This window comes from Cyrtonyx montezumae, unplaced genomic scaffold, assembly GCF_038088225.1.
Source record: "Cyrtonyx montezumae isolate F1298 unplaced genomic scaffold, pur_monq_1.0 scaffold_1, whole genome shotgun sequence".
In the NCBI taxonomy this organism is placed as follows: domain Eukaryota; kingdom Metazoa; phylum Chordata; class Aves; order Galliformes; family Odontophoridae; genus Cyrtonyx; species Cyrtonyx montezumae.
In genome coordinates this window covers 14,369,701-14,383,009 of record NW_027071825.1, presented here as the reverse complement: position 1 = coordinate 14,383,009, position 13,309 = coordinate 14,369,701, and the positions used below count along the sequence as shown (strand labels likewise).

The 13,309-nt window shown below is 42.7% G+C and overlaps 1 protein-coding gene and 1 long non-coding RNA gene across 2 annotated transcripts in view; one reads left to right on the top strand and one right to left on the bottom strand.

Moving 5' to 3' along the window:
* PKN2 (protein kinase N2) overlaps positions 1 to 9,170 on the bottom strand; it is a 52,110-nt gene extending 42,940 nt beyond the window's left edge. The window contains exon 1 of the mRNA XM_065741283.1: positions 8,885 to 9,170. Within this exon, the coding sequence (XP_065597355.1) occupies positions 8,885 to 9,103 (219 nt within the window). The 5' untranslated portion in view covers positions 9,104 to 9,170. The remainder of the gene's footprint in view (positions 1 to 8,884) is intronic.
* Positions 9,171 to 10,140: 970 nt separating this feature from the next.
* LOC136051825 (uncharacterized) lies at positions 10,141 to 12,941 on the top strand. The gene is made up of 3 exons (XR_010622500.1): positions 10,141 to 10,352; positions 11,601 to 11,718; positions 12,740 to 12,941. It is a non-coding gene; the product is annotated as an uncharacterized LOC136051825 (long non-coding RNA).
* The last annotated feature ends 368 nt before the right edge of the window (positions 12,942 to 13,309 follow it).

The window sequence follows — 13,309 nt, the reverse complement described above, 5'->3', positions numbered from 1 at the left end:
ACTATTCAATAACTGAAATATACCGATACCTCACACACTTTGTTTTCGTTATGGACAGTAACATTATTTTATTTGCACAGTAAGTTATTTTTCCACCTAAAATTTGATCCCATCTGTTTCAATTGAATACACGCTTTTTCTTTCACTTAGTTACAGAAATAACTCAATTTGTCAGATCTGCTTTTTTGCTCTGAGCATGCAAAAGCTTAGCATAAACTTCCGAAGGCTCCTAAAAGTTGTGGTGATATCCCCACATACACCTTGCACACTGCTACAAAACCTTAATGATGTTCTCAGTCTTTGTCATCAAAGTAAATGTAACATCTTCCATCCATACATAACGTTCAAACTAATTCCATTGTCAAGGCTTTTGCAGAGAAACAGGTTCTTACAGTCACATGCAGGATACCATGAGACCTTCAGCTGGAAGAATGCAAAGCTAGAAAAGAATTGCCACAGACAGAGCATATTGTTTATTATCTGTATATTCATCTGCAGCACAACTGCACTCTCTTCACTGTCTCTAGCAAAAACCACATACATAGTAAATCTCAGCCTGTAATCTGATGAACGTTTTACTACACAAACTAGCATCACACGCACAAAAGCAACCCTAAAGAACCAGAAGTCCTAGCCTCTCCTAACAGCTTGTTCCTACCCCAGACTATTCCTTGACTTTTGCCAGTACAAACCTTTATATGGACACACAGTGAGTTGGACTGTGAAACTGATCAGGCTGAAAACTAATTTAGGGGAAAACAAACAACAAAAAGTCCCCACAAACATTCAAACAAAACTATCAACAGAATCTGTTCACAGCATAGCTGTTTGCACAAGTGTAAAGCAACACAACATGGCACAGTACCACTTTTAGCAGCAGCACCAGCTGAGGAAGTCTGACACGATTTAAGTCTGCATGGGCAAAACTTCCAGTTAGAGTGTGCAGCGAGAACAATGAACAAGCAGAACTTTTCCATCCTAAATTTGTCACAGATCTGCCTGGTATCATATTCATTACAACAACAGAACTGACTAAACATACCTTTCTACAGCTGTCAAATACACAGAGTTTAAGTTTTAAGGCAAACTCTAGCACCAGTGACACATTAAACTCTATAACTTATTCTTGCTTAAGCATTTTGTTTTTAGGACTTAAAAAAAATAAAAAGAGAGGGACAAAACAAATGAAAAACAAGAAACTTCTGCTGCCTACAGCCACCAACTTCCCTCAAAAGTTAAAAAAAAAAAAAAAGGAATCCTTGTAATATATACACAAATTTTATAAGGATAATATACACTATAGTGATCTTTACAAAATCCAGGTCTTAATTTTTACAGGATATAAAAAAAGCCATCACAGTCTGAGAGCAGAGCAACATTCTCCATGCTGAATGCCCAGCGCTAACTGAGAAAACATTGCCATTGTTTACTGGACTTACAGTCCACATAAGAAGTTCTTCTCTGACCTTATCTGCTCCAAAGTATTTCTGTCACGTTAGCAGAGCCCCATATCATCCATGTGATTGATCTCAGGACTTAATGGAAAGCTGTCCCCCGGTTCTTCTCAACATAAATAGCAAAGCCACTGGTTCTTTTTATTTCATTACCAGGTTAATATGCTCTTCTGTTTAACAGACTTCATTTAAAGTCAGAGCCCTTCTCCCACGTTGAAGGACTGCAAACATTTGGAAACTCTGAACAGAAATGTCAGTTTGCTTCAACACTGACTACTGTGCATAGCACTACAGTCATGAAGCAGACACTACAGCCTTTCAGTTCGAGCTCCCTGATTTGTATTTATGTAGAGAACAAATCAGGAATTCTCTGACATTAAAAACCAATGCATCCAGAGCGAGGAAAGTAACATTTACGGAAACCCAGAAGAATTAGAAATAGAAAAAGCTAACTAATTTACTTTGTCTGCATTCAGGTTTGTTGTTACTGTTTCTCCCACCTAAAAACAAAGAGAAACAAAGAAACCCAACAACATAACTCAGTTTTCTGGATCTGCTTAACAGGTCAGAGCAAGTCCTCTCTGGGTCTGCCACATGTTAACTTAGCAAACCAAACAAAAACAGCTAAACCCCACACAAACAGGAAAAAAATCTGCATGTACTGATCTTCCATAGCCCAGGCCTTCCCAACAGTCACTGCCTACTTGGTACCTCCAGGTTATTTCTACTCATGATCAGCCTGGTCACCATTCTCCATCACCAATACCACATACCCAGTCCTTGGAAGAGATTTTCTGCCAAACACCTAAGAAGCTATGTCCTTCCAACACACCTTTGAGCATCCCCTTGCTACAGCATGTCCCCAGACAAATGGCTGAGCTGCCCATTCCAGAGCTTTCTCTTCCTCCCTGCCTTTACATCTCTTATTTTGTCACATGCTTTCTTGTGGCAGCTCTTACTTGTTCTGCATTAGGCAAAGCCTAGTGCCAAACGATCCCAACCCAGAGCCCGAATTCCTAGGTTACAAGAAAGTGTCTGTAATGGTACAACAAAGGCCTGTATGCTAGTATTCCCATTTTCTTCCCCAGCTGCCCAGCAAAAGTGAGAAACTCCACTGCCAAGAATATCTAGAAGCACCCTGCTCTGTACCAGTGTACAACAAACAGAACTACAGCCAAAGTGGCCCTATCTTTGATACACAGTATACCTGCATCTGTATCTAGTATCAATAAAAATAGAAGTTATGGCCGCATTCTTCAGCACCATCAGATTACCACTACTGTGCCACAGTATCAGATTGTTCACCCTATTTGTAAAGGCAAACATCTTGGCCTGAATATCCTGGTTTTAGCCTCTTCTGTTACTGTCTGTACAACAGCAGAACAACTCCCAGCAGAGCTGATCCATTTGGCAGAAGGTAACTGTGCAGCTGCCCACTATCCTGCTCACATTAGTGTCTGCTCAGCACAGAGCTCAGCCATACACCCCACGGCAGCTGCCAGAAGCTGTGCCGGCAGTCAGTGGAGGCCACAAAACTGCATTCGTCTGACACAGACACAGGATTCCTGAATGTTATGGAAAGCATCCCAAAAAGAACCATGAGAAAACCCACGGAGCAGAACTTTCTTTCACAGGATGCGTGCCCAGACTGCCATGCAAATAATCCAAATCACCGGTGAGCCACCAAACACAGTGACCAGGAGCTGCAGTGACCTGAAATGGTATGGACGTGCGGCAGTGTGACACAGTTACATTGATGCACTCAAAATAAACACACAGATCAGATGTAACATTACAGTAAGGACATGCCCAACACACTTTGACTCACAGTGCTATTAGTTCCTGTTTCAGTGTAGCACTTCTGAATCACAGCTCAAGGTAGCAGAAATTTTGGATCCTATAACATAAATTTCATTTACTTTAGGGGGGTGGGAGGGAACATAAAGCCAAAAGCAAAGAAGCTGTTTTCATCATGGTAGGAAGCGTAGACCTAGTTTTCAAAATAAATAAAACTTCATAATATCATGCAAATGCCTGTGTTACAGAGCAACTAGCTCATGAGAGAAACTTCAGCTCAGTCTGTTCCTGAACACATTCACTTACTAGTCTACACAAAGAAAATTCTAACATTTTATATTTTTGAACCTATAATTGAATATATATATATATATATAAATTATATATATTCTTTAAAGAAATAGAAAAAACAAACAAACACACACATGAAAAGAACAACCCTACCAGCAGTTGTGCAAGTGAGCTCTGGAAATGCAAAAAGAAAAAGCAGAGACCCCTGTTCTGCATAGAACACACCATAAGGCTTCATTTCTCTCAATCCAAGTAGAGGCCATGTAATGTCTGAGCCTCTAATTCAGCAAAGCACTGAGACACTGAATGGAAGAGACTCCTAATCCCATTATTAAGCCCTTAAACCACTGTTCCCCAATGCAAAAGACATGTTTACCTAGTTATTCGACTATAGATTTTAGCTTACATTATGATGAATGACCATTCACAGTGTATAAAGCTTTTCCAGCAGAGCTACTAAGCATTCTGTAACTAAATATACTTTTCTACTACACTAATGATTTATTTTGAGTTAAAATAACAGATTGGGGTCCTAGAAAGATCTCTGCTCCTATGAAGAAAATTAAGCTAAACGTATACAAGGATTTATACACAGTGTGGACTTACGTCCGCAGGCAGACTGACAGAATTCAGAAGATGAGGAAAAAAAACCATGAGCCAAAACAAAACCAAAAGGCCTACCCATGCACCTACCTAAAGGTATTTTAAGGACTGTTTATGTTCCACTGAGGACAGGATGTATATTTTACTAATACAAATTTTGAACACAGTACAGTTTAAAGAGCAATATATATCCACAAATGGGAAAAAACCAAAGCACTTCCCTAAATCCACCGGTTCTGGAAGTGTTTGTAGGGACCTGAGAAGTCCAAGCAGCTGCACACACATTTTTGTGTTTAAACTGCAACAGAATGCTTCAAGGTAATTTCATCTGAACGTGACGTTTTCTTGTTCAGAAAGAAGAGTAATTCAAAATTCTTTGAGGCTAATCTGTCCTAGCTGAGCAGAAGCTGAAGGCAGTCTTATGGCTGAATATCCAGCCTAATTACAATGGCTGTTCAAAACAAATTAATTAGGTTACTTGTACCTTTTTAAAGTGTCCTTAGGCACTTGACCACAGCTAATAATAAATACCCAGTACTCTTTATCTCTTAAAAAGCAAGCATCATTAGCTCTGTTCTAGAGATGGGGAAATTGAAACATGAGTAAGCAAAGTGTCTGCCTAATGTCACCCGGCAGCAAGCAGAGCAGCCAGGAAGGAAATGCAGGTCTGCAGAGATGCATCTGGGAGCTCACTCCAACATGGCGAGTACAAGCACCTCGCTTTATGGACGTTTGTACAGAAAACAAAGCTGCTCCATTTGTTTCATGCAGATAACAAAATACTGAGCATTCTTCAACCATATTCACTTTATGAATATTCTTGTCCCAGATATGGAAAAATAAAACAAATAGTAAAAACAATACAGGAAATGCCATCAAGTAAGCATAAGCTTCACTTTACGTACATTTCAGTTGTGATATTATTCATTACTCCTTTAAACAAATGGCCCTTTAAAAATGGCTCTGTTGTGAAATGCACAGTTCCAAGATTCCTGACTGTAGCACCTTAGAGCACTGCATGACTAGGGTGTCCATTAAAACAAGATATCAGCGAGGAAGAAAAAAATCCTTTAATACCAATCAGTCTATATATATTTTTTCAAATATTTTTAATTTTATAAATGCACAATTTTTGATGGGAGTTTGAAAAACTTTCAACCTAAAACCTTTTACACGTAATTTGAAGCAGGTGAGCCTGCTACATGCCTATATACCACATGGCAAATGCTCTGTCTTGACCAACTATTTAATTTTAGCAAATGAAAACAAATTTCCTATTTAATTAAAAAAGTATATTATGTTTTGGAAGCATCATTTTGAATGAACTTTTTTTTTCCTTGAAGTAAATCCTGTAACATTAACAGTAGAAGTCTAAAAACGAAAACATTAATCTTACTGTCTGGAAAAGAAGTGGTAGGGAACACTTATGAGTACGGTCACTTTACATACACGATGGCTTCATTTAAATGTCCTGAGTAGTAACTTCTATTAGGCAGGCTGTATCAATTTGGTATGCTGACAGCTACTGTCATTTACAAGAAGCACAAATGTTTAGAAATGCACACTACCTCAAAAACTTTGTGTTTGGTTTATTGCTTTTTTTTAATAGTGAGTTTGACAAAGCAAAGGCAGCATTCTTAATATCGAATTTAAAAAGTTTTTTTTCATGGATTCTTTGTTTTAACAGCTGGCTGCATTTTAAGATAACATTTTTCTTGTCACCTCCAGCAAAAAGCAAATGGTTAAAGGCTCTGCAGTTAGCTTGAAAGCAAGCACTTGAGAGGCCACTTTACCTGCTGGATAAAGTTCTAAAAAGATGCAAGCTCAGAGGACAGCAGAATTTTGGAAGGGAAGGCACCATCAGCAGTACAGGTTCTTAACCAAGCTCCTGCCCCCTCCTACAAAAGAACCTGTACTGGAAATAAAAAGGAGGTAAAAAGGTAAGCTGGCTTTATGTGAGCTCTCAGTCAGTCTCCGACAAACGTGAAATCTTGTTGGTGACACACTAAGCAAAAACCAATTAGAAGGATGTTTGCTAATCACCAAATTTATGTTCTAATATGCATTTGGTGGCTACTGAGGGATAAGTGGTACAATTTTTGCCTGGAACAAACTTATGTCAAAACTGGCTTAGAAGCAAGAGACAGTTCCCACTGCTTGTGAAATGCTGAAGTAATTTACAAGAATGGAAAAAATGCTTTGCAGCAGTAGTAGGACTGAAGTGGATATTTGCCAGCAGCTTAACCAACAGTTCTATCAGATATGAAGTCTTTTTTAAAAATTAATTTATATAAATGCAATGTGTGTGTGCATATATGCACACCTCAATGTGAAGTGCAATCAGACTGTTTAAAGCCTGTTTAATTAAATGGAGTTCACTTTGAAACAATTGCATACATCATATCTGCTTTATCACTTTCTTTGCAGCAGTTAGTGATTTTGCCTGTTTGTTTTTCCTATTTTCCCCAAGCCCTCTTCTCATCCTGTTATCCAGCAGTTGTGGAAGTTTACAGATTTTTATGCCAGGAGAGTCCCACTAATTCATGAAGATGGAGCCACTTGCACTAAATGAATCCCAACCTCACAGTTAACCACAAGCAGCACAGCAGAGCACTCGGGGCCACCAAAACAAAAGCGCAGAGAGCACAGAGTGGTACCAATAAGCCACATGCCACATTTATCACTGACTGAAACTTGTGATTCAAAGACAGGAACAAGTGTAGGGTTAACGCTGTTTAACTGCTTTCAGTAGGTCTTCATGAGCACTATTGAAACATCTGAACCTCACACAGTTCATGATCTAGATCAGGCCTCTAACCGGAGGCTCCCAGCTTTTAGCACAGCCTTGCATTTTACAACTTCCGTACCTTTCCATTGCAGAATTGCGATATGCACATAACAGCCCAGATTAAGCATAAACAACCCTGAGGTCAGTATCCTTTAGTTTGAGGAAGTTTTCTCCTGATGTGACATGAGTAAAACAGCATAGCTCACACTTCATTGTAGTTCCTCTTACTTTGGGAACAAGCTACTAAATTAGCTTTTGAATAGCCATATGAACATGAAGAGTGCGTTCAACTCACAGGGAAAATGGTATTGAGATTTTTGCCAGGATATGCCACTGAAAACAAAGCAATACCTCAAAAGTAGTTCTTCCTGATGTGGAAGGTCCTCTAAAAAATACCTAAAAGTTAGCTGTTTTACAAAGCTTAAACCCTAGCAGGACTTTCACCTTGACTTCATAACCTTTCTGTTAGGCACCAGGACCACAGTTACTGCTACAGAAGTTACCATCTATAACATGGGAGACAGCCTAACCAAAGTATCCGATTCACTTTTTCTTAATTAAATATCCATCATCACTGTCAATCTCATCTTCCTAAAGAGATGAAATAAAAACAAATAAAAAAAAAAACAATGCCCAAGCAAGAAATCCCACCCTCCAAAACAGAAATCCCCTCTACTTGAATCCCACTCCTCCTCAGTACTCCTACTGAAGCTCTGCCCCATGCAGCTTACCTGTAGCGCTACCACAGTTACTTATTCACACAGCTCACCACTTCAAACAGGTTTACCAGCTTACATATCATTGTATCAAGTTTGTATTACCATAGTGATTCTTCCTAGACACTTTTGAGCCGCTGATTAAAGTTCAGCAATCTGGATGGATTCTTAGCCTTCAGCCATCTCATGTGCTGCAGTCACAAGAAGGGCGCTATGTCCCCATTGTGCCTTCCTTTCCTTTGTTACTGCAGCGAGCAGAGCACGAGCATTTAAATCTACAAAGGTTTTTTCAGCGTTTATGAAATCAATGTTTCCTTTTGTAAGTGTGCCTTTCTCACTTCTATTCAAACACGAAATTCAATGCTTTCCATTTATGGACTTCTTAGTTTGGTTAATTGTCCAACTAACAAATCCAAAGATGCATTCTTTTCCAGATAAATCGCACAGATTTTCTTTTCAAAAGAAGGGGATGGAACAAAACAAAAACCAGAAAACAAGCACTCTTTCAGACAAGGAAGCGGAAGAGCCAGCAGGTTGGGCTGACATTTACAGATAAGAGCACGCAGCGAAGCGCCTGAATTTTGCCTACGCCTGCAGCTGACAAGCAGAGAAGTAACAGTTGCACGGGGCACTGCCTGCTTAACTCGGAGTTGGAAGCAGCCGGCCACGGGGGGTCTTGTTGTGCAGCGACAAGAACCCTCGCCGTGCGACCATCAGCGCACAGGGACAGTTTTCTTCTCCTCTCAGCTCAGAACTCAACACCCGCACAAAGAAACCGCTCCTGGCTCTGCGGGGAGCGGCCCCGGGCTCCAACCTGCGCGGGAGCCCCCGGGCCTACCTCCCCCCCCCCAACCCGGCGTGCCCGGGACGGGCAGCGCGTTCCGCTGCGGGCGGCCGGGGGCGCTCTGCAGCCGCGGGGCCGCGGGAGGGCGGGGGGCGCGGCGCGGGCCGGAGGGCCGCGGGGGAAAGAGCGAAGGAAGGAGGGAGGGAGCGAGCCGCCAGCAGACAAAAGCGGGTCGCGGCCGGCGGCGGGGTGGGGCCGTGACCGGGCGGCGGCGCCTTCGCTCTCGGGGGAGCTGCGGCGGGAAGAGGCCTGGGGTGGGCGCGGGCTTCCTCCGCCCCGCCGCCGCCTCCTCGGCCCGGCCCAGCGCCGAGCGGCGGGCAGGGGGCGGCGGGGCGCGGCAGCTGCATCCTTCCCGCCGGGGAGCGCGGCTCGGGCGGTGCCCGCTGCTTACCTGCAGCTCAGTGAAGAGGATCTCCCTCTCGGCCGCGTTGGACGCCATTGCGCTGGGGTTTGAAGTCCGCACCTGGACGCTGCCGCCGCCACCGCCGGGGAGGGGAGCGAGGGAGGCGGGTCTGGGGCCGGGACTAAGGGCGCATCGGGGGCGGGGGGAGCGCTCTTCGCTGAGACAGGGGGACGCGGGAGGGGCCGCCGCCGCCCCTCTACCGCTCATGGGGGTCGCGCCGGGCGCTGTGCCGCCGTACGGTGCGGTGCTGCCGTGCGCTCCCCCGCCCTGTCGCGGCTCTCGGCCTTGGCAGCGCTCGGCCGCCGCGGCTGCTGCTCCTGCGGCCGCCGCGGATGTCGCACCATTTGGCTGTCACCCTGTCGCAAAAGAGGCGCTGCTTTGCGGCACCCGGAGCACGTGACAGTAGGGGGAGCGGAGTGGGAGGGGGGAAGTGCGGGGGCGGTCGGGTGCCGGCTGCCGCCCGGGAGCTGGTGCTCCCTCGCGGACGGCGCGTTCCCCTCAGCGATGCTCCGCGCAGCAGCGCTCCCTTCAGTCCCGGCTTCCCATTGCCTCCCTCCCGCGTTTCCTTCTCCTACGAATCTCCGCTTCCTAGCGTTCCGCCGTTTCCCTCAGCGGCGGTTCGAGAAGGGAGCGCGTGGTAAACCCCTAGTGGTGAGGGCGTCTGAAACTCCCTCCCCCTCCCCCCGGCCGCGGGGAGAACAGCCACCCCGCGGTGGTCCGGCAGCGAATGCGGTTCTCCGAAGCGTAAAAGGGCTGAGCGGCAGCGCGCGGAGCAGGATGAGTTGGGGCCTGCGCTGCCCGGTCAGTGCCCAGAGGCGGCTCTGAGGGCTCCGGTGGCAGCGCCCGTGCCGAAGCGGCGGCTCTCCCCTCGGCGGCACGCCGCACCCGCTTTGATGCTCGGCTTCCTGCCCCGTGCTGCTCCACCTGCTCGTAAGCGCTTTCTGCTGCCTGCTCTGTGCACACACGTGCATTCGCATTCCACCCTCGTTTCAGATGTTACGCCGGGATAATTGAGCTCATGCAAAACGCTGCGTGGAAGTAATTAGAACTGTTTTTGCCTATGCTGTTCCTGCCAGGCTCGTACGAGTTGAGATATTTTTGATAGGTGCAACTTCATGCGAGCTTGATCTGTTCATTTCAGTGCACCCCTGTGTGGCTTCAGGCCCATCGTAGTCTGTTTGCTATAGAACTGCACGTTAATTCATGGAGGGGACTTTGGATGGGGAAAAAGAAAGGAAGAAGTAAAATAAAAATAAGAAAAGCAAACTTTGAGCTACTACAAGCAAATTCAAAACATTTTGTATTCTTACGCTTCCACTGAGCACCGAACGAACTCTGCAACCTGAAGTGCTGCCTATCACAGTACAGGAGAAACCTATGGATGTCTTCATGAGTTAATTTTATAGAAAAGCAGTATTAAGGAATTTCTACACTGACAGTGCACGTCTGGACACAAGTGAGATTTTTTCCACTATGTTCATATAGTTTGTAAGTTTGCTCATGTACAAATATGTATAGAGGCTTAGTTCACTGGTAGCTGATGGCTTTAATTTCTGTTTTGTGTGGCCAGGCAACTATAGGCTGGGATGAAAAGTGGAAAGTAGAGAGGAGGAAAACTACCTGCCCCTTGTCCGACAGTCACAGTTTCACAAAGAATATTGAAAATGTTCATAAATCAGGGGTAATGGTTTTAATGCAAGGCCACACTGGCACGTGACAGCAAGCAGTGGGGAAAACATCAGTTCACACAAATGAAGATACACCGTCCCAGGCTAGATTGTAAATTGTCTCAGGATCTGGACTAGCACTTGAATAAAATTGTTGAGGTATGTGCCTTCTGTGCTAAGTGGAAATTCTTCACACAATTTGGGTTCTTGAGTGGTTTTTACTTACTGTGCAGTTTTAATCTACAGAAGGAATTCTTACTTGGAAGGTCACATAGGTCATGTTTCTGAATCTGTTGGCATCAGGTAACCATCTTTATGTAATCAAGAGCCTCAAGGTACATTACTCAAATCTTAGGTATAAAGAGGAATTTCACAAATTATTGATACAGCACAGTCGTGAGAGAGGTTATATGGGAGAGTCCTGCTTATTCTGCCTTCACCAGAAGTTCAAGTTCAGTTTTATCTTAGGCAGAGTTTCAGTTATCTAGTGAAATCTGCTATAATAGCTTTGCTGTAGCTCATAGGAAGTGGTTCTAAGTTGGCAGGCAAAAGTTAAAAAGCATGGTGAGGTTTTGGGTGCACTGTGGAACAAGGTGGGGGAGCAAAGAAAGACAATTATACAATAATTTGTTTTTTAGAGAATGCTAGAGTGATGCTAAGCTTTAAAACTTATCTGTTTTTTTTTTTTTTTAGAACAAATGTTTAAAGATACATATGAGTCATCAGAAATTGCTGAATTAATTGCTTCATATATTGGTCATGGTATATGTGGTCCCTTAGTGCTGCTTACTTACTAGCCTGCTGCTTCTGCAGAGAAGTCTGTATGTGCTCTGCAAGGTGTGGTCAGAGGGAAACAGAGAGTAACCCCGAAGAAAACTTGTAGCTGTATGAGCAGGTGTCAACAGTTACAAGTTATTTACACAACTTGTAAGGACAGGGTCCTGGATTCTTTGATAGAAATGTATTGGTGTGAGAATTGAAAAAGGAACAAAACTTTGTTAGCTAAATCTCTGATAATTAAATCATTCTTCCTACAGATTCTGGAAAACACAAGGCAGTGCTGAACAACTGTAGCTCTGTGTTTGAGTACTCTGACAGTGAATTTCTGAGCAAGAGAGAACATTCCGAGTCTCAAAATAGAAAGCAGCTAAGCACGTAAGTCCATGAATTTAGTGTTATATGGAACCCTGAGTTCAGCCCTTGCCTTAAAATATCTGAATGCTTTTTCTTCAGCACTTATTCTGTTGGATCATCCCCTCAATTAGCATGCTGGAAAAGCAAAATGAGCAAAAGGGATGACAGTACTAGTGGCTAAGTTATGTTTGACTATTTCTTTTCTTCCTTTTTTTTTTTTTTAATTAAAACCTTTGTCCCAAAGAGCTGGAAGAGTAAATTGCTGTGATTTCCAATGTTTCATGTATTACAAAATATATCTTATGAATCCTTGGGCATATTACAGAACTCAGCAAAATATCAAGAATACTGTAAGCAAAATACAGGATATTTTTTAGATTAGGTCTAACTAGTCCTTTATATCATCAAAGGAAGAACCTGATTTCACTGAGTGATGCATATAGAAATTAGGATGGAGAGTATGTGAAGAACAGCAGACTGATGTAATCATTATATTATACTTACTGACATTAAGATGCTACCAGGAAAAGAAGTTTTTTCTTTAAGCTTCTGATTAATCTTGTTTATTTAAATTAGTGATGTATTCTAGGGGGACAGTGCATATACATGATTGGTGTGGATGGCATGAAACTCTTGAAGGAAGAAATGAGATCCACCTGTAGGTAGGCCAGTGAGGGTACAGCAGTTTTAGCCCAGCCCCAAAATTTTTAGGCACAAAATAAAATCTAGAAATTAATGAACTTTTTGGTAGGCAAAAGATTTTGCAATGAGTATTTCTACCTGTTGAAGAAAATCATTTTCCCTCCCTTCCTCTCCTACTCTTCACCTGTAAAGTGGGAGTACTAAAATTCCCAGTACAAGTCTAATTTATGTGAGCATTTTCTCTAAATTCTTTTGTTTAGGATTAAAGGTAAGTGTATAAAATAGCTGTAGTCCTGGTGTTAGCTTTCAGGGCTTTTTTGTTTGTTTGTTTGGATTACCTTTCCAGTGATGTTGGCATGTGTTCTCCCTGACTTGTAGACATACTCTTGTATTTCAATAGTATTCTAAGGTGGATCCTCTGGAAACCCTATGAAAACCTGGAGGTGCTGGACACAGGAAAAATGAGATGAACTTATATAGATCTTTATTTTTTTTAAACTATTTTTACTTTTCATCTTCCTATTTCATTTCTCAGGTAACTGTGGAGATAGGAGAATACTTTTCTTCTAAGAGCTTCCAGTAATAATTCTTGCAATAAATTCAGAAGGAAATGTGTTGTGGTTGGATTAAAAAAAACCTCAATATTGTTATCTTTTTTAGACCAAGTATTGCTGATATTTACTAAAGAAAATGCTAAATCAAACAAAAATATCAAAGGTGTGGGTTTTTTAATGTGTTTAGCTTGAGAATGTTGTTTCCTTTATTGAAAAACACTTCTTCCACAGTATTTCTTAGAAGTTAATTTGAGTGGGTAATTTCTCAAAGGAAATGCCATGTTAAAAAAAAATCTAATAAACAAAACAATTAAAAATAAATAAAACAGCAAAAAGCAACACACACAAATAAAACTCAACTTCCTGAGAAGAGCATGAGTGCTCTGAGGCTGTTGCTGATGTACCACTGACAGTGA